Consider the following 24794-nt stretch of genomic DNA (forward strand, 5'->3'; position numbering starts at 1 on the left):
TCATTCAAATACAAAAGAAAAACAACAATAGTGCAACTTCGCCCTGTGTCTGAACCACAACTGTAATTACCGGATGGACCTGCCAAACAGATCATAAATCTGATGTCTACAGACTGGGTTGAGTTTAATGATATGTCCTTACAAGTTCAGAAGGTCAGAGGAAGCTTTGAGCTTTCCAGTGAAAGAGCTAGGCCAACATGGGGGAGCGTACGTCAGTCCGACCGCCCAAAAGTCCGACCGCTCATTTCTCCAACTACCCCATTTATCTGAGTTATTCTACAGTGTTACGGTTAGGTTTAGGGTTAGGATTACTTAAGTCAGGGAAATGGGAGGTTGGAGTAATGGATGCAAAAATAAAGAAATGTATGGTCGGAGAAGTGGGAAGTCGAAGAAATAGGTAGTCGGACAGACGTCATGCACCCGGCCAACATGTAGGTTTACATTCTGTAGCCGATGTTAGCATAAATTGCCGCTCAATTGCCAGTAGCTAAGAAGAAACATTGTGAGTTTATTTACCAGAGGTGAAAAACAACCCTTACCCTTGTTTTGCCTTTATTTCTACCATTTCATTTTTCCTACCAAAGTTAGCATGCTAACTAGCTAGCTACAGCATTGCAGTGTCCAGGCTGAAGAACAAGCTGCTTAGAGTTGTATTCAACACCTCTTGTATTGTAAACGTATTGTAACTATGGATGAAGCTATACGGCTAGACTGGCAACTGTAGTAATGCTAACTTCAGCAGTGTAGCGATGGCAAATGTATACTAGCTCCTTCAAGTTCCTTCAATGTGAAGAAGCTATACAGCCTATTGTTGTAACTTCCACGAGGCATCGGTTAAAAGTGAAACAACTACACATACGCTGATGTCACAGTGTGATGGAGTTCACTGCAGTGTGCTAATAAGCAGATATGTCTGTGCATGACAATTGCAACCTTGTAGCCAACAGTATAAAACGAAATGAGCTTGAGAGAACATGAAGGACTTGTACTGTTTTAAATGTCAGGAGTTAATCTGTGTGTTAAAAAAAAACTAAAAATAACAACCACCTGTCATCAAGTTATAGGAGTGACTGTGGTGCAGCCTCGTTCTTGTTCACCTTTAAATCCTTGATGGTGAAGACAAAGAGGAAGTCTTAAAGGGTGAAACTGAGACGGCTTGACTTGTTAAGACAAATTCATCTAACAGTGTGTGTGTTTTCTTCAGAGTCAAGGAGACGAAGGCGTGGCAGCTAGGTGAGGAAAGAGAAAAACCTCAGTGACACACAACCATAGAATAGTTTCAAAGACAAGTCACGTTTGTCTGTGATTGGACAGTTTAAACAGGTTCAGTCTCTGATTGGCTGTTTCCCTGTTTGAATCACAATGGAGGGAAAAGAAGCTAATAAAAACACAACAGACTTTAGAGATTAGGAAAATATTTCCAAAACTTTTATGGCTTTACATTTGTTGTTTAACTGGGCATTAGTTTTCACCAACAGTATATTTATTTCAACTCTGGAGATTTTGTGTAAACATGAAAAAAAAACAAACACGAAAAACAAAAAAACAAAAACATTAATCATGAGAAATAAAACCCCACATACAATCAAAAACAAAAAAAAAGTCACAATAAGTGTTTTACAGTGTAGAACATCTATCACTATTATTTACAATGAGGGCAGTTTAAGTTTAAGGCTGCTCGTGTCATTTTCAAATATATGAACGCGCCTCGTTTCGGACAACAAATCTGTTGTATGTTGTTGTAACTAATACGTTCTGTTCTGCGTGTCACCCCAAACTGGACTCATACATAAGCTGAAAATTACACTCAAAAGCTGTTTAAGGTTCAGTGTGAGTGTTTTCAAGCAAAAACACAAACTTAAAAAACACACAATAAAAGCTTCTTGAATGTGTGATCTGCAGACTGGCTATGATCTTCAGCTCCGGTTATTATGTTATTTAGGTTTTTTTTTTTTTTTAGTTGATTTTTTCTTTCTTAACTGAACACAATAAATACTTTCTCACCAGAGACTGCAGTGCATGTTGAAGTCTGAGATCACAAACAGTCACACAAAGACAAAAAAAAAGAAAAATCATCAATCAGCTCAAAGCGCAGGAGAAATCACCTGAGGTTTGATGGCAAAATACTCAAGAAAAGATGTGATCTGGCTTAAAGCTGGACTTCAAATAATAATAATACAGAAAATGGGTCGTTGGTTGGTTTTACTTTTAATTAACAAATGAATAATTAACCTGAAACATGTATAACTTAGTCTAAAATATCATGTGCCCAGTTGTGGTGCAGGAATAAAATACAATTTTTAAAAAAACACGGCAGCACCGCCCACCAAAATTTCCCTCCAAAATTCAAAGAATGTCGCCGCCCACAAAAGAAAAAAAAAACCTTCCTGCTTTTTTTTCTTTCATTTTTTTCCCTCTCCACCTTCATCGCACTGATTCATCCCTGCATGTTGGATCTTGTCTGTGCTGCCTTAAAACATTTTTCTTCTCCCGCTCTCACAGATCTCCACCGAGGAACGACGTGGGACCATTTTAAACAAAGACCTAAGAAGGACCCTGCATGGACCATAAAGAAAAAGGGGGGAGTGTAAAAGAAAGAGAGGAAAAAAAACACTGGAAGAAAGAAGCCAGGATCACAGAAAACATAAGACTTCCTGCGGGGGGTGTCTGTTCAGTTTAAAAACTCCCCTTTTAATGAATAAATTTGACTAATTTTAAATATATTTAACATGTTTTGTTTTTACTTTGTGTCCCCTCCCCCTCTTGGAACACACCTGAGACTGTGACAGTGTGACAATGCAATTACAGACGTCCCCTGAACGTCTCACATGCACAATTTGTTTTTATGGGAGGTTTGTAGAAGTCACTGCAAAATGGACCAATATCAGGGGAAATTGGGGGCCCCTTTCTTCTTGACAGGCCCCAAACATTTGTCTATTGTGCTGCATTCAAGGTCATAATTTATTTCCTGTCATCCTCAGTCTGCACTTTCACATCTCTAGTGTCTATGTATAATACATAACATATTTTATTATCATTAGTAGAAAATGTTCTATTTATTTTTTTACTCTTATTTTACAGTTTCACTCACTTTTGTTAAATTAAAGACTATAGTTATATTATATTGCTAATTAAACATCATAATTGACATCAATTATTGAATGGATGGATGTTATACTGGGCTATCTTGTTTTTTTTTACTGTTGCAACAATCAGGGGCTTTAAAGGGCTGTTGCACAAAAATGTTCGGATGATAAAAATGGGCATAAAAGAACTAAAAAAGTGTGAAACAACAGTGAAATGAAGGGGGACAGAGAAAAGGCAGAAAGAAAACTAACTAAACTGCCGACGTGTTTCTAAGGAAGTCGGTTCAACAGGTGTGTCAGAAAAACTTCGTACAAAGTGGCGAGCACCAAGCAAACTGAGGTATTTCTGGATCCAAAGCATCACAACATTTACTTGAAAAACCTTCAGTGCATCCCCCCACCCCCTCCCATCAGGTAAGCTCCACCCACCCGGCACAGGCACTGAGATAAATCAAACCACAGAGACTTTTTTTTTATCGTACTATTTCAACCCAGAGCCCCCTGTCTTAGTGTGTGGCCCGAGTGTGTGTGTGTGTGAGTGTGTGTGTCTCCTCAGGTTTCCAGCAGGATAAAGAGAGTCACTCATCGTAACCGAGGAAATGTCTCTGAGTTTCAGCGGTGATCCAGACAAAAGGTGACAGACGATGTCTGTTAACGCCGAGCGGAAGAGCAAGAAGAGAGGGATGAGGATGAGGATGAGGATGATCCAGTGATGGTTTGTGAGGAAGGTGAAGGTGAAACAAAAAAAAACTAACATTAAAATCAGATTAACAGTGGAGATTCCAGCTAATAATCCAAACGCTGACAGAATTCATCGTTTGGCTCAAATCAAGTTGCTACTGTCTGCATCAGCCACAGACAGACAGAGACACAGAGAGAGAGAGAGAGAGAGAGAGAGAGAGAGAGAGAGAGAGAGAGAGAGAGAGAGAGAGAGAGAGAGAGAGTGGAGGATGATGGGAAAAGCTGGTCTGGCTTCACAGAAAACCAGCTGGACCCCTACAGGTCTCCCCTCCCAGCTGCACTGATGGATCATGGGAAGCAAAATGGTTGGATCTCCTGGGGAAAGAAAGAGAAGGAGAAGTTAACAGAGCTGAAAGTGTTGAAGTTTGAATCAGGATTAAAATATCCTGATTAATCCTGATATCTACCTTTGACCTCAGCTGAACTGTTATCACCATAGTAATCGATGCTTTGACGTTTCATGCTTTTTGTTTCCTGCATCTTCCTGTATTCTGTTTGTATTTGTTTTTCTGCACAACATGTAGTAATGTTGTGTGTTTACAGTGTGTGTGTGTGTGTGGGTGTGTGTGTGTGTGTGTGTGTGCTATTCTGAGCATCTTTAACATGTCAGCAGCGTGTTGTTTGTCGTCTGGCTCAGTTTGTGATCGGAGGCTCGTCTTTCACCGTGTGTCGGGGACTTCAAAGAAAAAGTTTGTCAGTGATCATGTGAAAAGCTGCCGCAGGGCCACACACACAGACACACACACACACAGACACACACACACACAGACACACACACACACACAGACACACACACACACACACACACACACCACTCATTGTCTTTCAAAGAGGCAGATTGATTCAAATTTATTGAACTGCACTCTAATGTTTCCTTTTTCACTTTGATCCATCACTGGTTGGAAATCACATAGTTTCTCTGACTACACACACACACACACACGCATTCAATCAACAGTCTTATCTCAAAGCTACACACACACACACACACACCCTCCAGGCTATGTTTGCTCAACCAAGTGGAGACAGGGCTTCTGTTTAAAGCATCACCGGCTGCCCTGACTTGACCAAACACACACACACACACACACACACACACACACACACACACACACACACACACACACACACACACACACACACACACACACACACACACACACACTGTCTTTTCATGTCTCATGATATACAAACTTTTTCTTTGTGTCATTAAATTTCAGGTGATGAGTGACATGTTCCTTTATTCCCTGCAAACGCACTATTTCCTCTGGTTTGTTTGATCTCAACTACAGTAACAAGAGTTTAAAAAAATAAAAGAAATCTAAATATAAACTTTAAATTCCCAACTGAACTGCATAATGCATTTTGTCACAACCTACAGTGATGATTTATTATATATAATATAATGAATTAATGTGAAAGCATCAGCACTTTTTCAGCTTTTTTTGCAAATCGGTATTTTATTTGCTGCTTCTGATGTTAAATTCCATGGACAGACTTTAAATCTAATGTATCATTATCAACATTGTTAGTAGAAACAGAACCATGATGTACTGTAGGTGAGATTATAAAGAGACTCACCAGTGGTTTGCAGAGACGTTGTCTTTAGTACGGAGACTCGACCCTGAAAGGCACAAAGAGAAAACAGTGATTAGCACAACGTGACCTCGCCGCTCTGGTGTTTATCAGCAGTGAGGACGGTGACAAACGCTGAGAACAAACAAGATAGGTTACGTTCAAGCTGATAAATTTATGAACACTATGACACGTTATTCTCAAAGAGCAGGTGGAGCTTTTCGTTTCTTTAAACTATAAACGACCTCCACGTGTTTGGTGGAAAACTGGTTTAAAAAAAAAAAATTGTCTTATTTTGGATCCAAACTTCTGTGGTTTGATAATTGTCTCTGTGACGGCCTGATACGACTTCAGGATGGGATGATGTCATCTCAGCACACACACACATACGGTACACGCAAAACACACATAGAAGTTAAAGCCACAGAAGAAGGGGAGACAGGAAGTAGACAAAGCTCTCTGATGCTCTAATTCTCAACCTTTTGTGCATCAAGGACCCCCATTGGACCAAATTTAGAAGTAAACACCAGAAATACACAAATATTTGTTCTGAGACTGAAGAACATTACTTTTTTATACATTTAAGTTAGGGCCAAATTTCTGGGAAAAAGTGATCCAATTTCTCCAAAAACATTTAAACATTTCTAGAGAGAAGTGGTAAAAATTCTCAAAAAAAAGTAAAAAAAAAAAAAAAAATTCTTGAAAAAAGTGGTAAAATTTCTCGTAAAACATTTTTAAAATAAAAATTAAAAAACAAAAACATTTCTTGAAAAAAGTGGTAAAATTTCTCCAAAAAAAAGTAAAAAAAAAAAAAAACTAGAAAAAGTGGTAAAATTAAAAAAAATAACTTCTAGAAAAAAGTGGTAAAATTTCAAGAAAAAATCGGGGACCCCCTTCAAATCTCTCGAGGACCCGTGGGGGTCCCCGGACCCCACGTTGAGAACCACTGCTCTAATCGACCCAAACACTGACGTTCAGCGAGACACACGCTCACACAACTGGACCAACAGCTACAAACACACAACAATGTTAAAAAGGCAACACATCTGAGCTTTAAAGGATTTGAGGAACCTATCCAGGGGCCCCAACAGCCTCTCGTTCACAGCCTATTATTGTGATCTAGTGTCTGTTGAGTTGTAACGTCGTGTTTTCTCAAATGATTTTAATGTGTTGTGTGTGTTCCTCCATCACAGGGCAGCTCCAAGTGTGGCGGCTGAATATAGGGGCCCGACCACAGGGACCCCTAGGAGGTTAAAGGAGCCATGACAGGGTTTTTAGAGCCACAGATTCTCATATCCACACGGCCACCGACTGATTCAGCTATTGCAAAAATATTTGAGCTCCTCGGACGTGTTTTTCCGTTTGCTTTTCACAAAACCACCTGTGTGTCTTCAGAGCAGCACTGAGTTGAGTCAACACCGGCTGTATAGCTTTTTGTTAAATCGCTTCAATCTTATCACAGAAACTGAGATCCTTTTTTTTTTTTTTTTTTTAAGGAGTGAGTGATAAGAGCAGCTGCAGACAAAACATCAGATTTCAGACCCTCCGGAGGGAGAAGTTCACCGGTGATGCAAGGAAGGAAAGAGCACTGTAAGAGGTCAAAGGTCAGAGGAGGCAGAGAAGTGGATGTTTTTTTTTTTCAAGAGCGCATGTGCGGAGAGAGGAGACGGTGGCAGCGGCGGCTACAAAAGACGTCTGGACCTCACAGACTGTCCTGCAGCCGTTTGTCCACTTTTACGACACGTTCTCAAAAACATAAGGAGTTGACACAGTGCGGGGGAGGAGACACATGATTGTCCGTCTGCAAAACATAAAAAGCGATATTTCGCCCTTGAGGCATTTTTACCGTCCTTTTAATCATTTAGCATTTTTTCATGTAAAGACAAAACCCTGGAATCAAGGGAAACTCACGGCAATGTCTACTGTATGTAAAGTTTGCCAACGTTAACCACAGGCAGCTCCCGAAGCCTGAAGCAACAAAACTGAGAAGACTTTTATCTTTAACAGGAAGTTTCAGTCATAACGTCACTCAAACTAACACAGTCGCCTTTTAATTTCTTTTATTACTGAAGGATAGAAATATTTGACAGTTTAAGCCTTGTTCAGCTTTTTATTTTACAACTTAAAGTGCTTCATTGTTCCCATTTTAGTCTGTGAAACCACTTCAGAGCCCTGACAAACACATACACAAATGCATTATTACTGCCTATTGTTTGGTGCAGCATTGATGTAACATAGAAGTATGAAAAGAGGTGAAAATGAGTGGCAGGTGGTTTGAGGTGAGAAGTGAAGGTAAAATCAGAGAAGATAAAAAAAAAAAAAAAAATGCAGACGGTTACAGTCGAGCCGAGCAGCGACACGGACGTGAGCTGAAGAAGACGAGTGCAGACATGACAGTGACATTCCTGCCATTCTGGGAAACGCAGGCCTCGCCCGCTCTAGGAAAAAGAACGAAAGAAAAACTCCTCCTCCCATTACAGGACGTTGGTTCTCAGATGCAAAACATAAAAGTCAAGGCCAATGATGTCTGATTCAAAAACAGTTTGTGAAGTGTGAACCAGACTGAGCAGGAGGAACCAGGTGAAAGGTCTCTGCACTGAAACAGTCACTCATCTCTGTTGACAAGCTAAAAACTAATCCAGCTTCTTCTGAGTCACAATTTAAAACATAAAAAGTCACTTTTTTTACATCACGTTTTATTGCATAACACAGATTATGTTCCTTTTCCCAGACATAATCCAAACCTAACATACTCTAGGACACAAAAATACGCCCACTAGAGTAGAACGACCTCCATACTGATGCTACGCCAAGCTAATGTTAAGCTCACCTTAAGCTCTGGCTTAGTTTGAGTTTTGGAGGGTAAAAAAGATGCTTTGTGTTGATGTTGGAATAAAACTCACATGTTAAGATGCGCCTGTGATTCTTTATGACTTTAACGGGGACTAAAATGTTTTATCTTTTTGAAATTTGTTGCTTTTCTAGTAGCAGATGTGTGGATAAAAGCTTTTCAGTGGCTGTTTTTCTGGAGATTAATAACGCCGGTGGGGGACATGTAGCCTGCAAACAAAAATTCCTCAATATCCAACCTGTAATTATCACGGAGGGGTGTGACGTGAGCGGGATTTCCAACAAGGCAGGTGGAGCATGAAGAGCAGGAGACAGAGAAAGACGTTCAAATGGATGAATTCACCAGAGGAGGTCTGACTGCCGCTCACTGTTTTCCAACACTTCTAATAGCGTTTATTAGTATGATGCATTCAGCAGTATATGATCTCCTAAGTCAAATTACCAAAATAAAAGCCACAGAATGAAAACATTGTGTAAATTACAGGGTAAAACCAGAAGCCATGTTTTTTTTTCTTCAAGATTAAACACTAAGATTGTGTTTTTAGACAGCAATGCAATGCACAACAGTGTCTGTCCGAGCTGCAGACTGATTCCCCTGCAGCTACAGGAAGCTCAAGTCTGTAGGTCGACCAGTTTCTCTACTGATGTTCAGCTGAGATAATTGCAGCAGTGTGATAAGTATAATCAGCCAGTAATGCTCCACCTGAGGGTTTATTTTCTTTTCAACGGGTGAATAACTTTAACCTCAAATAATAAAGACAGAAACTATGACGCACAGTAGGAAACAACAAAAAAGGCTTGGGAGCCACTGTGTTAAGTAACAATCAGGATTCATCCCACGGCTGAAAAGAACAATTGAATTCTATCTATTCTCCCAATTATTTTATCAATCAGTTGATTAATTGTCTGATCTATTCAACGAACTTCCCTAAAACCCAAAGATATCCAACTATCCCATGTGTCAGCATTTGAGACACAAACCAGTAACTGTTATTTTGACCTAGAAAAAGATGATAATCATCAAAATATCAATCCTCAAAATAGTTACAGCTGGATTCTCTGTTAATCTAAATCTATTTTCTATTTTTAATCTGACATATTTCAGATGTTAGAATAAGACTGAAATGAGACCAGGTGTCAGAGAGCGATCAGGAACACAACCACCTGTTATCATATGAGTCAAGTCCATTGTTACCGAGGTCACACGATGACACCCGAGCTGCTCTGTCTGCTGAATAAAGACCATGAGAGGTGGCTGAAAGCTCTGGGAAACCTTTGAAAACAGCAGCTGTGTCGAAACTTCCACAAGATCATGCTATATGATTTTTGAATATGGTTTTGTAATTCAAAATTGCATTAGCATATGGAAAGACTACATTAAACCTTAAAGGCAGCTACCGACCCCACCCCCAACCTGTCTATGAGGAGGGGGCGGAGCCTCCCTTGCTCAGAGAGTGAAGGAATGCAGTCAGACTGTGTTTTCAAAATACCAAGAGCCATACAGTTGGACTTAATCTTGGGTAACAAGGCCATGAACAACAAGAGGGGGGAAGTGTGTGTGTTATCTCACTGTAGTAGTTCTGCAACTGCTTCTAAAACTGAACTTGTCCTTTTTAAACAAATAACATACTGTATGACATGTACTGCTTTCGCATTTCTCAGTCTTTATGCTAATCTTAGCTAACAGATTCCTAGCCATAGCCTCATATTCACAGTACCAGTCATGAATGGTGTCTATTTTCTCGCCTTAGTCCGGAATATTTCCCACAATATCTAAAACTGTTCCTTTAACCAGGAGAACATCTGTCTTACATCTGGTTCCACACTTGCATACGAGAATAAAATATATTTATCCATAATTTTTCTGGTTTTCAGAGTGTATTGGTTCAGAGTAGCCTGTTACTTCGGAGGGGGGATTAAAAAAAAAAACAGGTTGGATGTTTCACCCTGCTGACTTTAATGTAGTGTAGTGACATCACAACGTTGCAGAAATCCTGACAGCTCACCTCCGGGGCTCAGTTGCTGAATGCAGGCTGTGTGGATTTTCTCTATAGACGGAGGCTTTGATACTTTCACAGTATTAATAAACAACCTAGACCTGATCCAAGATAAAAAAAAAAACACTTAGAAATATACCTTTATACCATTTAGGACCTTTAAATCCATCCTTCCAAACAACCTGTCCTCACTCTGAGCAGCTTGTAACGTTACTCCCACCCTTCACTGTAAATGCACCTGTGCTTCAGAGCACAGGGTAACTGCCGGATCTGTGATAAATGAGGTTCTTGTGATTTTATCAGTTAAATCCTCCCCTGACTTGAACTGGATGAGTTCCCTCAGACGTGATTCATCCGTCTGGGTCAGGTGGTTTTAGTCACCTGTGCATGTTGAGTTTTTCCATCTGCAGCTGCAGCTGCTGCAGGATCCGCTAAGTCCTCCACCTTATTTAAAACCCATAGGTTCACTATCAGACTAGATCTCTATTTAGATATCTGTGCCTTTCTCCCATGCTGCACTGCAACAGGTGTGAATGTGTGCGTTACTGTATCCTAAAGAAAACCGGTTTTCACATGAAACCTTCAGGACAAGAACATTGTTGTGTAGTGAGCTCACTCTTCTGAGAAAGTCCTGATATTTAGGACCTGTCGAACTCTGCTCTGCTTGTTACAGGATTAATGTCAGTGCCCTGTTCCCCTGTTTAGTACCAACACATAGGCCTGGATTAGACTCACAGGACTCACTCCCTCCAAACATGAATAAACAAGATACACCAAGTGACCGTGGTGTAAACAAGATAATCTGCTTTGATTAACTACTTTGCCACGGTTGTGAGACATGAACCACGCAGTCGTTCAATGGTGGAGATTCAGTCACTCTTGTGTCTAAATGCCTCTGTGTATGTGAGCAAAACGCTGCTGATGTGTGTGAATGTCACAGACAAAAGGCATCAAATCAATAAAGCCGAGGCATCAAATCCACTGTGGGGAGAAATTTAGAGAGTATTGTCTTGTTGAAATGTGGATTGGAGGTTCCAGGGGATTGAACCACTGATCCTCTGACAACCCACTGAACCTCCTGAGCCACGGCTGCAGCGAGAACTCAACCTGTGCAGGTTCTCTGTGCTCGTATCTGTGTCTTTATCTCTGCTGTCAACAGTCCTGACGGCTTTTCTTTGTGCCCGTCTGCAAAACCGGATGCCTGTCAGGCTGTGTGTGTGTGTGTGTGTGTATGTGTTATCGCACACACAGATCTTAATGTACTTAACATTACATTGGAAGTTGAGCTTTCTTTGTCTTTCCATCTCAGCCTCATACTCTCTACTTCCCGCTTTGACACGTCACTGTCAGAGAAAAATCCACTCAATTCAACCTAAACCTCTAAAACTGAACCCAAACGTTTGACGTCAGTCGTCACACACACTGCCACACTGCCACACACACACACAGGGTCTGGACCCTCACCAACAAACACCAACATGGAGGCCCACCACAGAACAAAGGCCTCTTGTCATCGGTGTTGACACCGTCTGACAGTGACGATGATGGCGATGAAGGTAAAATGACGCAGAGAGCGGACGAGTCTAACAGTTGGAGGCCCCCGGGGGCCCTTTGAAAGGGGCTTTTACAGCTCTACCTGACACCTGGAGGGGGGAGGGGCCTCTTAACCGTCACAACCTCAGAGACACAGACTCTTCTGGGCCGTTTTTAAACAGAGACAAAACCCTGAATCATCATAACCTTATCATCTAAATGAACGCCGATGACCATTCACTGCTGCGGCTTCATAAACTACATTTATCTGGGTTTTGGACATTTGAAGGCTTCATTTCATTCTATGAGAGATTCTAAGAGTAAGATAAATGATGCTGTGTTTGATAGCACTCGAAATTTCGACTTCCAAGGTAAATGCGTTTCATTGCACAACCTCGGAAAACATTGCCGGCCACAGCAAGTTGATGTTTGTTTGGATGTATTTCGAGCATTTAAAAATTATTCTGGGGAAGTATATCAGCTACTTAAGGGAGAGAGAGAAAGAGAAACATTGTATGCTGTAAGTATGACTTCTGCAAGCCATAGACAAGTGACTGTTTACCTCTCACGGTGTGCGGCGCCATTTTGCTTTGACGTTTTTCCACGTATTTCCGACCTACTCGGGCTGCTTGGATCCTACCCGAATTCCCGAGTTGGAATCCCGAGTTCAAGGACCGTTCTATGTGCAATCGAATGCAGCATGATTAACAATATCTGCAGATAAATTAATACTGATATGATGCTAAAAATGTGCTGAGTTCATCTTCATCATCACCTGGAAAACCAGGTCCATGTTCATATTCACTGCTGGCCCAGTAAAAGAGGAAGACGAGGAGGATGTAGATGTAACATGAGAGCAAAGATGAAGGAAAAAGTAAACAGGTAAACCTTCTTGGGGCTCAAATGTCCTGTGACCAGAGCTTCAAGAGCTGCTTTGGGACTTGTGGTATCAGATTGCCTCAGTGGGTCAGGAAGGGTCCAGGCGTGTCACTGCTTCATCTGTTTGCTCTTTTGTTTCAAGAGGCAGCTTCCTGTTTGTGGCAGCACATTGTGTCGAAATAGCCTGAAAGGATTACATCGCCGCCGCCGTTTAGGAAGAATGTGGCGTTCAGGTGTGAGGAGATGCAATCTGCCGCTGCTCGTCACGCTCCGTTGCTTAATGCTGCTTTTATGTCTGTTGAGGGAAGTCTGAGCGGAGGCTGAAGTCTTCACCAGCAAGTGCATTTTGTGCGTTCATTTAGAAAAACTTTGGAAATGTGTGTGTGTGTTTTTATACACACAAAAAAAGCCTCCTAGTCGTTTGCCTCCATTAAGTTACAAGGACTTGTACTCACAATCTCAGGTCCAGCATTAAATAATGACCAGAAGGGGTTTTACAGGTGTCACAGTGAGGTTGACCTTTGACCTCATCGTTCTATCCTTTAACTGTGACTTGATTAATGTTTGAATTCAATAAATGTGACAAAAAACATGAGTCACCTTGACTTTTGAATCTAAATGAATGAGTGCACTGAGATATTGTATTCATGACTTGAGTTATAAAAAAGAAAGACGACTCTCTCCCGATCTTGTGGAACTACAATAGAGGAAGTCTGACGGTCGTCCGTTGGGACGCTCGGCGATTGCCTCCTTTTAGCGCTGGCATTTTGTTGAAAAAGCCTTCGCAGTGCAGTCGCTCTGTAGAGACGAGAGCCGGTTTCTGTTCAGAGAGGTTTTTTCTACAGGACAAAGAATTTCTGAAGAGGGGAAATTATGGCGCAAACCTGACAGTTGCTGCAGCCGTGTTGGAGGGTGTGGCAGCACTACAGTGTGTGTGTGTGTGTGTGTACATTAGTTAAACATGTTGCAAGACGCCGAGGCGCGAGAGGAATGAGGAGAATTTCCTTGGTCATAATGGGGCAGAAATGTCTCAGATATACAAACAGACAGAAAATGACAGATATGCTACACACACACACACACACGGTATCAGTCCTCTACGGATAAATATTTTAACATTGAAGCATTAAACCAAATTAAACAGGTGTAGAGAAACGACTCAGAATTTGTAAATCATGCATTCCTCACTCACAACAAGAAGGTCCAACTTTCTCCCCCACACCCTGAGGCTAAAACTACTTTCTCTCAGACATATGGACGTTATCAGGTCTGGGTTTGGGTTTCATTTGGTGGAAATCTTACTGACAACACCTTTGGGATGAGCTGTGAGCCAGAGAGGGGACGTTCTGGTTGTGTGTGTGTGTTTTTCTTTTTTTTTTTAAACAACAAAATAATGAAACTTTAAAGTAAAAACCAGGAAGATCACCTTCCTGTGGCTTAAAGTAGAATTTCAGCCAAAAACGACACTGAAACAAGACGACGGCCTCAGTCGAGAGATGTGGTCTGCGGTCTGCCTCATCAGGCCCAGCTATCAAAAACACATATCAAAATAGCAGTGTACTTACGGTACTTTCTGTCGGCAGTATATGACCAGCCCGATGGCGGCGGCAAGAATGACGATAACGGCGATGACGATTCCAGCGATGGCTCCGTCTGACAAACCCTCCAATGATCCCTCCTCTGCAAAAACAGCAAAACCAAACATAATTTAATGTGATTGTATGAAGAAGCATTCAAATTTAATCATAAATAAAAAAAAGTAAAGATTCCGTTTGGATACTGAAATACTTATATGGGACCCTGAGAACACTGTGGGAGGGTTTTAGGGGTTAGTTTCACTGAGCTCTGAACAGAAACCACAGAGAGGAAATGAAACATGACTCAATCTGATTGAAGCGAAAGAGGCTTGGTGAGTAATTCTGTGTAAGAGATCAACTGCTGATACTGTGCATACCCACACGACAGGCTAGCCTATAGGAGACATCACAGTAAAGATTCAACAGAGGACAAACTAATGGTGGTGATAAAGATGAATATCTGTGTTAAAGGGCAATGTTACAGAGACACAGTTACCCCTCAGCAGGAGGATTCAATCTCTTTACGCCCGTGGTAGCTAGCTAACGTTAGCATGACAACACTACGTCTGGGGCAGAAAGTAAACCAACAAATGCAGATGTGCATGCTTGCCAATGTGTGCATTTCAGAGGTGGAGAGAACTTGCTTTTGTGGTTAAATGTTGGTAATAGTTTAGCCTTTCGCTAACCACAGTCTAAGACGCATAGCAATGTTTAGACATTTTTAGCCCTATGCCCTTTCAACATGAGTAAGTTAACCTCTATGGGATGCTAACATAGATGTACGTATAATAGAGTTCTGTAGGAATGAGACCTAAAACCTGGAAATTAGTTCGCTTTTTTAAATGGTAGCTACTATGCAAGCTCAAGACATTTCCATTCTTACTCTAATTTCTTTGGGCTTTACTGTCTTTTAAAAAAGGCTGGTTGCCAAGTCTTTAAATGAGACTACAGAATGACATTGAACATCATCATACGAAAACCAAAAAGCTTCTAATGTCAGCATCATAAACCTGTCAGACAATGCAGACGATGGAAAAATCCCATTGGCTGCATGTTGATGTTATTCAGCATGGTAGCATGCTAATGTCAACACATAAAAGACTGATGAGCATAGTGTTAATTTCCTGGATTTGGCACCCGATACTTTGCTACCATGGCAAATAACATCAAGTGATAAACACATGATAACTAGCACAGGACGCTGCAGCTGAGTCACAAACCGGTTGAGTCACTTTTAACCAATAAGATGACATAAGGCAAATAAGTATTTCAGTCATCTGTCAGCAGAGCTGCCTGACTCGGGTCAGTTGAGAAGAAGAAGAAGACATACACCAAAATATATTACTCTCCAAAGACTAGATCTGTACTGACATTGCAGTGCATGTGATACGGGCATCAGTGTATCTCACCTTTGACACTCAGGGTGTGGGTGTGCATGGTGGTCTTGCCGGTGACAGCGTTGTGCGCCTCACATGTGTATGTTCCAGAGTTTTTGTAAACAGCCTTCTCAATGACGTACTGCGCCGTTTTCATATCGACAGCTGTGCCGTTAAACTTCCAAGAGTAGGTGGCGGCTGGGACGGACACCGCGCTGCAGGTAAGCTCCACACGGTCATCGAACTCCACAGCGGTTTCACCCTTCACCATCGGTGTTTCAGGACCATCTAGACACGAGTTAGAAATAAAAGAAGTTTCTTTATGTAGCCAAACAAACTAATGCAGCTCCATGAGCGATAATTTGGCTAGAATCAGCAAAAACGTGTAACCACGAATAAATCACCCAATCTTTCCCAATGTTTTGGGAATATCTTTGATCTTTTCATGTGGTGTAATTGAGAACAGCCCATGGTTTTGGCTGGAACCAGCCCAGGTGTGGCACCACTGTAGGCTGTGTGATATTTTAATGCTGAACAGGCCAGATTGCTGTTTCTATTTATAATTTTTGTATTGCTATGGGTTAGATTGCTACTTCTATGTACTGTTTTTGAATGAATTGGATTGTATCCGTGACTCTGGTTTGGTTTTGTAATGTATTATCATGTTTTTGTTCTGTCTTCATTGTTCTTTGTTTGCCTGCCCAGGGGCTACAGATGCAAATTAGCTGTCAGCTATCTCTGGGGCAATTGTCAATTGTGCAATGTCCCTGACAAATAAAACATATTATAAACTTAAATAAACTAACCTAACATAACACCTCATAATAAAAAAACAACACTCACAGTTGACCAGCATCTTGTAGGAGGCTCCATCTTTGCTGACGGCGTTCTCGAACTGACACTTGAATTCGCCGTTGTCCTCTTTCTGCACAGGGTTGATCACCACAAAGCTCTTGTCGGCAGAGAACACCACGCGGGAGCTGGCAACCAGAGCTTTGCCATCTTTCATCCAGCTCCTGGTCTCCACGGTGCCGGCCTTCGCCTGGCAGCTGATGTTGGCCGTGCCGTTGCCGGCGATGAGGGTCCCAGTCGGACCAGTGATGGCGGTGCCTGTGATGGCCTCTGCACACAGCCAGGGGAAAAGGAGGAGGTGTTATTTCACTGACAGTGGTTAAAAGTGGAGAAATCTCAAGGTTTTCAGACAAAAGCAACATTATAATACACCATACTTCTGCAGGTGCTACACTGAAGATACTATATTGATATAGCACCTTTCTTTAAGGGGGCGTGGCTCAAAGCGCTTCACAACAATGCAAAACATCTCCCCCTCCCCCTCGCTCGTATCATTCAGAGAGAAAACACAGAAACTCTTCAGGGCAAAATGTAAGACCATCCTCCAACCCAGCAGGTTTTATTCTCTCTCTCCCTCTCTCTCTCTCTCTCTCTCTCTCTCTCTCACACACACACACACACACTTACACCGACACAGTTTCCTTGAGACTTACTCTGAACCTTAAAAAAAAATGTCATCACCTTTAAAATTTGATGATTTATGTTATGGGAACTCGCTTTTTGTTCCCATAGACTTAGGTCCCCACAACCTGAATAATCACTGGACCACACACACACTCACAAACGCACGCACACATGCGCGCACTTTCAAGTTGGTTTGTCGCCTCGAACACAACGTCCTCTAAAAAACAAGAAGAGAAAATTCCTTGGCAGTAATTACAGACGGCACGGTTTCACAGCTTCTCAGCACCTCCCAGGTAAAAAAAAAAAAAAAAAAGAAAAGAAAAAAACTGATGTGGGTCAGTGCTGCACTGTGAACAGGACGCGTCACCGGCAGCTTCTCTGACTAACCCGAGTATTCATCGGTCTCGTGCCTCGGAGGTACGACACTGAGAAGCTGTAAAGGTTTCTGTGTTTTTTTGTTTTCGGTGGGTTTCAGTCGACTTCGGCCTGTGTGAACAACAAAACTGTTTTGTCTCTCTGTGGTATTTTGGTGCCTGGTGCAGAGTGTACCACTGAGAAAACAGGATCACACATTCAACTGAACTGTTGGTACAGTAGTCTGTCTCTTTCAGTCAAGCTGATAAAATGTAATGCCCCTTAAAAGTGATATTTTATTCCAGTTTGGATAATGAGATAATTATCTGACGGCTGCTTCAGTCAGCCTCTTGAATTTTTTTTTATTGTTCCTTGCCTTCATCACTGTCAACGGTTTAAACCCTGCAGGATGCCATGAAATTAAATGTCTCTGTTCCTCTGGTTAATTGCAGAAGTAATTACAATGCAATGCTCAGCAGCACAGTAAAGCTTGTTAAAAACTGACAGGTGATTACTATTTGTACACAGCAGCTAGCAACTGACACAGAAACACCACATCTTCCTGTTGTGACCTTGAAATTCACTGTGGTATTTTGGTGTCTAGTGCAGAGTGTACCCTTGAGGAAAGAGGAACACACATTCAAATGAAAGTACGAGACTGGCACTGTCTGTCGGTATTTTCGGCGTAAAAGGTGTCTCTATGTTGCGAGGAGTCCCTCCGCTGCTGCTATGAACAACAAGAGTGAATGAATTAATGTTTAAAACTGTAAATTCATTCACTTTCAAATCAACATTAGAGCTTTTAAAGCAGTAATGTGTCTAAGTCATCAGTGGTCAATCATCTGAGCTCCTTTAGTTCATTAACTCCCAGCAGCCTCTGATTGGTCGGAGAGCTGCGTCTAAGCTCGTCGTGACATTACACACAGTTGGTCGCTGTGTTGTGTTTCCCTCCATTAAATCACATGCAAATGACACCAGGCTGTTTCCCGTACAAACCAAACACACACACACACACACACACACACACACACACACACACACACACACACACACACACACACACACACACACACACACACACACACACACACACACATAACAACTCAGAACATCAGACCACAGTCCACACTCACCCATCACCGCTAAGGAAACTGCAGGAGAGGCGGAGAGGCGCTTGGTCTTGGCGTTCTGGGCTATGCACGAGTACGCTCCCTTCTTCTTCCCAAGCCCTTTTGCCTCGATCACTTTCAGAGTGAGGACGGCGTCTGACACGTCTATCGGCTTCTGGTCATGATACCAGGTGAAGGTGGCGGGCGGGCTGGACGGCGCCGAGCAGGTCAGGTTGAAGTCGGAGCCAGATTTGACGAACTCAGAGGGCTTCATAGGACTGATGGTGACTGGATCTGGTCCATCTGTGGAGTTATAACAAAAACAGAGGAGAGTTTGACCATGGTCATGTTTTTTTTTTTTTTTTTTTTTTTTTTACATTGGATGGTTTCTGCCTTCGCAAAAGCTTCCCCAAGAATTCATTCTGACCTGATCCCAGTCCAGACAGAACAGGCAGATATCAGCTGTTAAGTAATATTATTCCAAAGTCTCCATTGAGAAAGCATAGTATCTGAATACCACATGTACTTTTCATGAGGTCAGGTACAGAGTGGTCCCAATCAGTTAAAGCAATCTCATACCAGTGTGGTTGTGTCTATATTGCAGCATTTTGTTTTCATATTTCTAAGTTGCAAAAACTCTTTTATTTTTTTCCATTACATCTTTGCAATCTGAAGGTCCTTTTTTATTCTGTATTCTGTATTTTAACTTTCCAGAACATCAGAATTTATGTGATCGATAGATACAAATAAGAATGATGGACAACTAAAAGATAATTCATCTCTGAATAATGACAATCATCATTATAAAGACACTCAATAGAAAACGGTAGTCATTTCTGTGTGATACTTGTATTATTTCAGTTCCTTAAACATAATCTTTATTTGGATGTATCATTTTAATATTATGTATATGTTATGAATGTAAATTTAAAACAAGTTTCACAAATGTTGTCCTTTTCTTATAACTGAAGACTTTAAAATTCATCTACAGATTCAACCAGGTGTAAAAATACATCTACAATCTGGTTTCATACAGGTCTTCATGTTGCAGTGTTCCCTGGATTCAAACACAACTTTGGTTTCCAGACACAGCCTGACCAGAATGAACACTCCTAAGATGCAGACACAAGCTCTTTGATTAATTAATGACAGAGTGAACCAGTGGTCGGTGCGGTTTCACTGCCTTTCAGGTTAGTCATGGGGAAGGAGTGGAAGTGCAAGCCACTGTGTACACACTGTGGTTTTAGTCAGAGAGTAAAGGCTGAGAGGGAGCGCCCTGCAAACACACACACACACACTGGTTACAAGAGTGTTTCAGGAATCCAAGTCTCAACTGTTGGTGGACAAAGAAATACAGTGAAAGGTCAGAAATCAGTGTGAATCAAGACCAGTGACCTGCTGAGGTGTGAAACAGAGACAGCAGCTGACTAATATGCGACCGTCTTTGTTGCCAAATGGGGTGTGGCGCTCATTCAAAGAAGTGCAGAAGTTGAAATAATTCAAGAATAAAACCTTATATTAATTAAATCATGTGGGCAAACATGGACAAACTGTCAAACTACCATAGGGGTAGATTTATCTAATAGAAGAAAAGGCCGGGTTCCTGTATCGGTTGATATTAGCTCATTGCAAAATCTGTATTAGTTTGTGTCGGCCATATCAAATATAAGAGGAGGTATTATTTGTCCATGTCTATATATATAAATTAAGTAGAAAGGAGTTAAAACGTAAAACAAGTTCAAAAACTGCAGTTCCTCAAATGACCACTAGAGTTGTGCTCTAAAAGTGAGACAATCCCCATTGACTCTCATGTTAAAATGTCCAATTTAAATGCAGAAATTAATATGTTAACATGTTTACGAATGCCCTCCTTCATTATCACTGTGCAGGAGGTGATTTGTTTTATTTTAAATATAAGTCATCTGTGCACACATATTAGTAAGCCTTGCTGTTCAAAATAATTAAGGGCGCGGCTGCCGGTGAGTGACAGACGAATGACTGTGTCCCTGCCACAAACTGGCATTAACTAAAGTCTGAGTTGCCAACACGCCCATTTATGGATAACCTAGGAGGAGTTAGGAGTCAGACACTGTCAGGTAACATCAAATGGAAAGAACTGCATCCACAGGTTATTTGACTAACATGTATTTTTTGTCTAGAGGGTGATGCTGGAGGTTCTGGCATAGCTAGAAAAAGTGAGTCCAAACGCATCATTTCCTGTGTTGTAGGCGTAGAAAAACGAGCAGCATGGGTGCAGTACTTACAGTAGACAGTGAGGTTGAAGGGGGCGCTCTTCTCCATCTCTATCTTGTTATAGGCAGAGCAGATGATAGGACCGTTCAGCTCTGACCTGAGGATGTCTTCAACCGTCAGCGTGCTGGACGATTCCTCCTGTGGTACGAACCAAAGGAGGAACCATGTCAGTTACTGCATACTTCACTTACCAGTCGACATTCAAGATTCAGCAAACAATAGTTTTAACAATTAAAAAACAAACAAACATATAGACTGACATGCTTAATTAAGATCCGTTTGCCGTCGACCGCAACAGGGGCGGTGCCATTCAACCAGGTGAAGGTGAGGAAGGAGCCTTTGGCAGAGCAGGTCAGGACCACGGTGCTGTTGCGTTCGATTGCCTCGGGCATGTTGGACTTGATGGCCACCTGAGACACCGGCTCTGTACGGAGACACAGGGAGGTTGTTGAAATGGATGTATGACTGAAGCGTTGGATGAATAGAGATTTGACAAACAGGAATGAAACCAGAGGAAGAGAGAAGATGGTAGGCAGATATAAATGTCCACGAGACCACTGTAACTTCATCAGAGCAGTGGAGGCTTTTATTTGCAATTTTTCTGGATTTTAAAAGAACATTGTGCCGTATCCATTTTCACCATTAAGCCACTGTGAGTCAAAACCTAACATGTCCTGTAGTGATGTTTCACATTAAAAGCTTCATTGTGAACCTCCATAAGATTTCTGCAGAAAGTGTTGAGTGTTGTTGGGAGTATGTTATTACAGGTTAAAAAACAGCAAAGTAGGAAAAAGTTGTTCTGGGAGAATAATGTGACTCTGTGCAGATTCAAGTGTTGTTGGGCTTTGTAAGCAGCAAGACTCATGTTCTCCTCAAATAGGGTTTTTGATGAGTTCATTAATGGACATGGTTATTTGATAAAGATACAAGAGTTTGCCGACGTAAAAGCATTTTATGTCATGGAATTTCTGCTTGGTTTGGTACTTTATCAGTTCAGTTAAGATCTCAAATAAGCAGACTGGTTCATTTTGCAATGGAAGTGATGGGGGTGAAAGAATACCCCTCCCTCCAGATGCTTTTTTGATAAAATCATTATCAGACAGGCTAAGAATATCACCACCGACACCTCTCATGTCCTACACAGTGAATATGCACTACTCCCATCCGGCAGACGCTATAGATTTCCAGTTAAGAATTTAAAAAATGCTACCCCAATAGATGCAGGAACTCCTTCATCTCACTTTCAGTGATTGTATGTACTTTAACTGTACATGCACTAATGTCCTGTTCATGTACCATGCACCATTGTACGTATACATACAGTATATATAGCAGCTTGCATACATGTTCTAGACAAATTTCCTACGGGACAAATAAATTTAACTAACTAACTAACTAACTAAAGTTGAACGAGAGGTCAACTAAGACTTTCAGATAGATTTCAGTAAGAAATGTCCAATTGTGAGTTTGCATTACATTTAATTTCACAATTTAGTTACATAACTTGCACCTTCAATCACTTTGAAATCAGGGTCAGTTTTGCCCACCTCTTGCAACAATACAAAAACCCATGCCATACAATGAACTTGTAGTGAGCCTGAATTCCTTACTCTCTAGAAAAAAGATATTTTCCAACACCAAAGTCTAACATATACAGTTAGTGTTCATGTATTTAGCTTATTTGTCCAACCTCCCACCATTTTGTTGACATTGTGTCTATTGTTGATTGTTTGTAAAGCAAAAAAATAAACCAAACAACAAAAAACACCAAGTAAACTGCAGTTTCAAATGTCTTTGCATTAGACTTATTTCCAATGAAACTGAAACAAGTGAAGTTTGGGTGATTAAATCTCACAACAATGTAAATACGGACATGATTAACTGTGGGGGTGGCAGACATGCATAACTGTACTCTGATATCAACATTTGAACGGGGGTGAGTGAAGGCGGACCTGCCGGACTTGTTCTCAATAATCCCTGCGCTCGAATTCTAAATGAACAGTGTCCTTATTGATGATTGGGCAACAATGAGTGTGTGTGTGGGAACAATGTGAAGGCGTGTCAACCAGTTCTGACAGCTCACACCTCTTCGGAGACATGTTTTCTAAGATCCATGTCTTCTCCTGACAGTGAACCCTCGGGGACATCAAGCATCCACTCCTTCAAGTTTAAAGAAAAATCAGATGTGGAGACACTGGTGGTTTTGTTCTGAGTAATTCGCCAAATGTGTGGTTTTACTGATCGATCCCTGAGTGGGAAGAGTCCACTCCCACTGCAAAACCAACCTTGGATAAACAAAGACTCAAACTGATATCATGTGGTCCACACAAGGCAAAGTTGGACTTGAAGACATTTTATGTTAATGGAGGTGACTGCAACCTTTTAGATAAGTGGCAATCAATAACTGCACCACTTAGCCAATTAATCAGTTATTACTCAATCAACAGGTCAATCCATAAATAGACTATCAATCACAGTGTGTTGTAAACATGTAAAGCTGCATTAAACCGTGTCTTAAGTTAAAGTGCTTGTGAATCTGGCATTAAAAACGACACATTACATCCTAAAGGCCAACACACACACACACACTCCACTAAAAACACTGTGGAGAGCCACGCCCTCAGGCTGCACCTAGTGTAAAAGGCCTGCGGCTGTTTGTAGTGTTTCCAGTTGAATAAGGTCACAACAACTTCTCTAACAGTGAACTTCTATTCATTAAAACAAGTCCCTGGGTGAGTGACAGTTTCCACAAGAGATACTACCGCACTACTACACAGGAGCAGCTCAGGGGCGTTAACTAGCCAACACTGGTAAACACAGAGCAATCAAGTACTGTAACCTTCCTCCGCCAAGGAATATAGTCCTCTCGACGTGTGGTTGCTAAGCGCCACAGGAACCTATTTAAGATTTTCACTAGCGCAGGGATACAGTAGCGGCCTATGTGCGCTTCTGCGCCGGTAAACAGGTGTGGCCTCCGCGCGGTGCAACCTACACCGAACTCCTTGTGTAATAGCTTCACGGAGGCGTAATTAGACACAACATGAATTAAAATTCAAAAAAATAAATGAATGAAAATTAAAAACGACACTATCTTCTACATAAGAGTCATTATGAAACACTCTTGAATTCGGCAGAAGTCTATGAACCCCCCCCCCCCAAAAACTATTGTTGCGCACTTAGAGCAGGTGTGGCCCTGCGGAGTCACACACAGGTAAGACACTCACCCAGAACTCGGAGCTCGATCTCTGCGGTCGTGGTGGTGCCGTCTTCCGCTATTATGTTGATGCTGTAATCCCCACTGTCCTCCGGCTTCACGGACGTGAGGGTCAAAGCGCCGGTGGTCGCGTTAATCGCCACTCTCCCCGCGGAGTGCTCGCCCTCTTTGATTCCTTTGGGACCCAGGGTGGCGACGTTCACCTGCTCGCCCTCGTGGTTGAAATTCCAGGTGATAAACACATACTGCGGCTTGTCGAGCAAGGTTTTTATTGTCACATTTTTCCCCACGACTACATCCACGGGACCCTCCGGGAGAATGTCCTGCCCCGCGCAGCATCCTGAGGGAAGACAGGTGAAGGACAAGTTAGACCTGAGGTGGAGGAGCTGGACTCATCAACGACTTAAAGGAAATAAATTAAAGAAATGGGATTCAGCAGCCTCAGATCATTTCCACAGAGAAACTCTTTGCAGTATTATTATAATTATTAGTGTTGAGACAAGCTGCATCCAGGGAAGTAAAATAGGCTACATTATCCATGCACGAGCGACAGCAAGAAAAAAAAAGAAAGAAAATAAATAAATAAATAGAATAAATATAAATTCCAACTTCGTGTGCAACAGTGATGGTGTGAATGTTTTCTTACCGATTAAAGACAGAAGAAACAGAAGAGACTTAAAGGTTAAAGGATCCATCCTGGATTGTTCAAGTCTTCACAGCAGAGACAGAGACAGTGTCGAAAATCCGGCAGTACCTGCTGCTTTTTAGAGGGAC

The 24794-nt window shown here is 41.7% G+C and overlaps 1 protein-coding gene across 1 annotated transcript; it reads right to left on the minus strand.

Moving 5' to 3' along the window:
* Positions 1–4023: 4023 nt before the first annotated feature.
* LOC310993456 (cell adhesion molecule CEACAM5) lies at positions 4024–24794 on the minus strand. Its single transcript, XM_083981809.1, has 10 exons — positions 24667–24794; positions 24031–24360; positions 21067–21230; positions 20818–20944; positions 18578–18856; positions 16458–16736; positions 15648–15902; positions 14227–14341; positions 5409–5451; positions 4024–4142 (listed from the first exon to the last, which is right to left on the minus strand). The coding sequence occupies exons 1-9, from the start codon at positions 24713–24715 to the stop codon at positions 5433–5435; spliced, it is 1617 nt and encodes a 538-aa protein (XP_083837935.1). The 5' UTR covers positions 24716–24794; the 3' UTR covers positions 4024–4142; positions 5409–5432.

This window comes from Trachurus trachurus, assembly GCF_905171665.1.
Source record: "Trachurus trachurus genome assembly, chromosome: 11".
NCBI lineage: Eukaryota > Metazoa > Chordata > Actinopteri > Carangiformes > Carangidae > Trachurus > Trachurus trachurus.

Coding starts and splice junctions, on each gene's coding strand:
- LOC310993456 (XM_083981809.1), bottom strand. CDS start 24,715: ATGGATCCTTTAACCTTTAAGTCTCTTCTGTTTCTTCTGTCTTTAATC. Junction 18,857..20,817: donor CTTCAACCTCACTGTCTACT/GTAAGTACTGCA, acceptor ATAACTCCACAG/ATGGACCAGATCCAGTCACC. Junction 14,342..15,647: donor CCACACCCTGAGTGTCAAAG/GTGAGATACACT, acceptor CTGTTTTTGCAG/AGGAGGGATCATTGGAGGGT.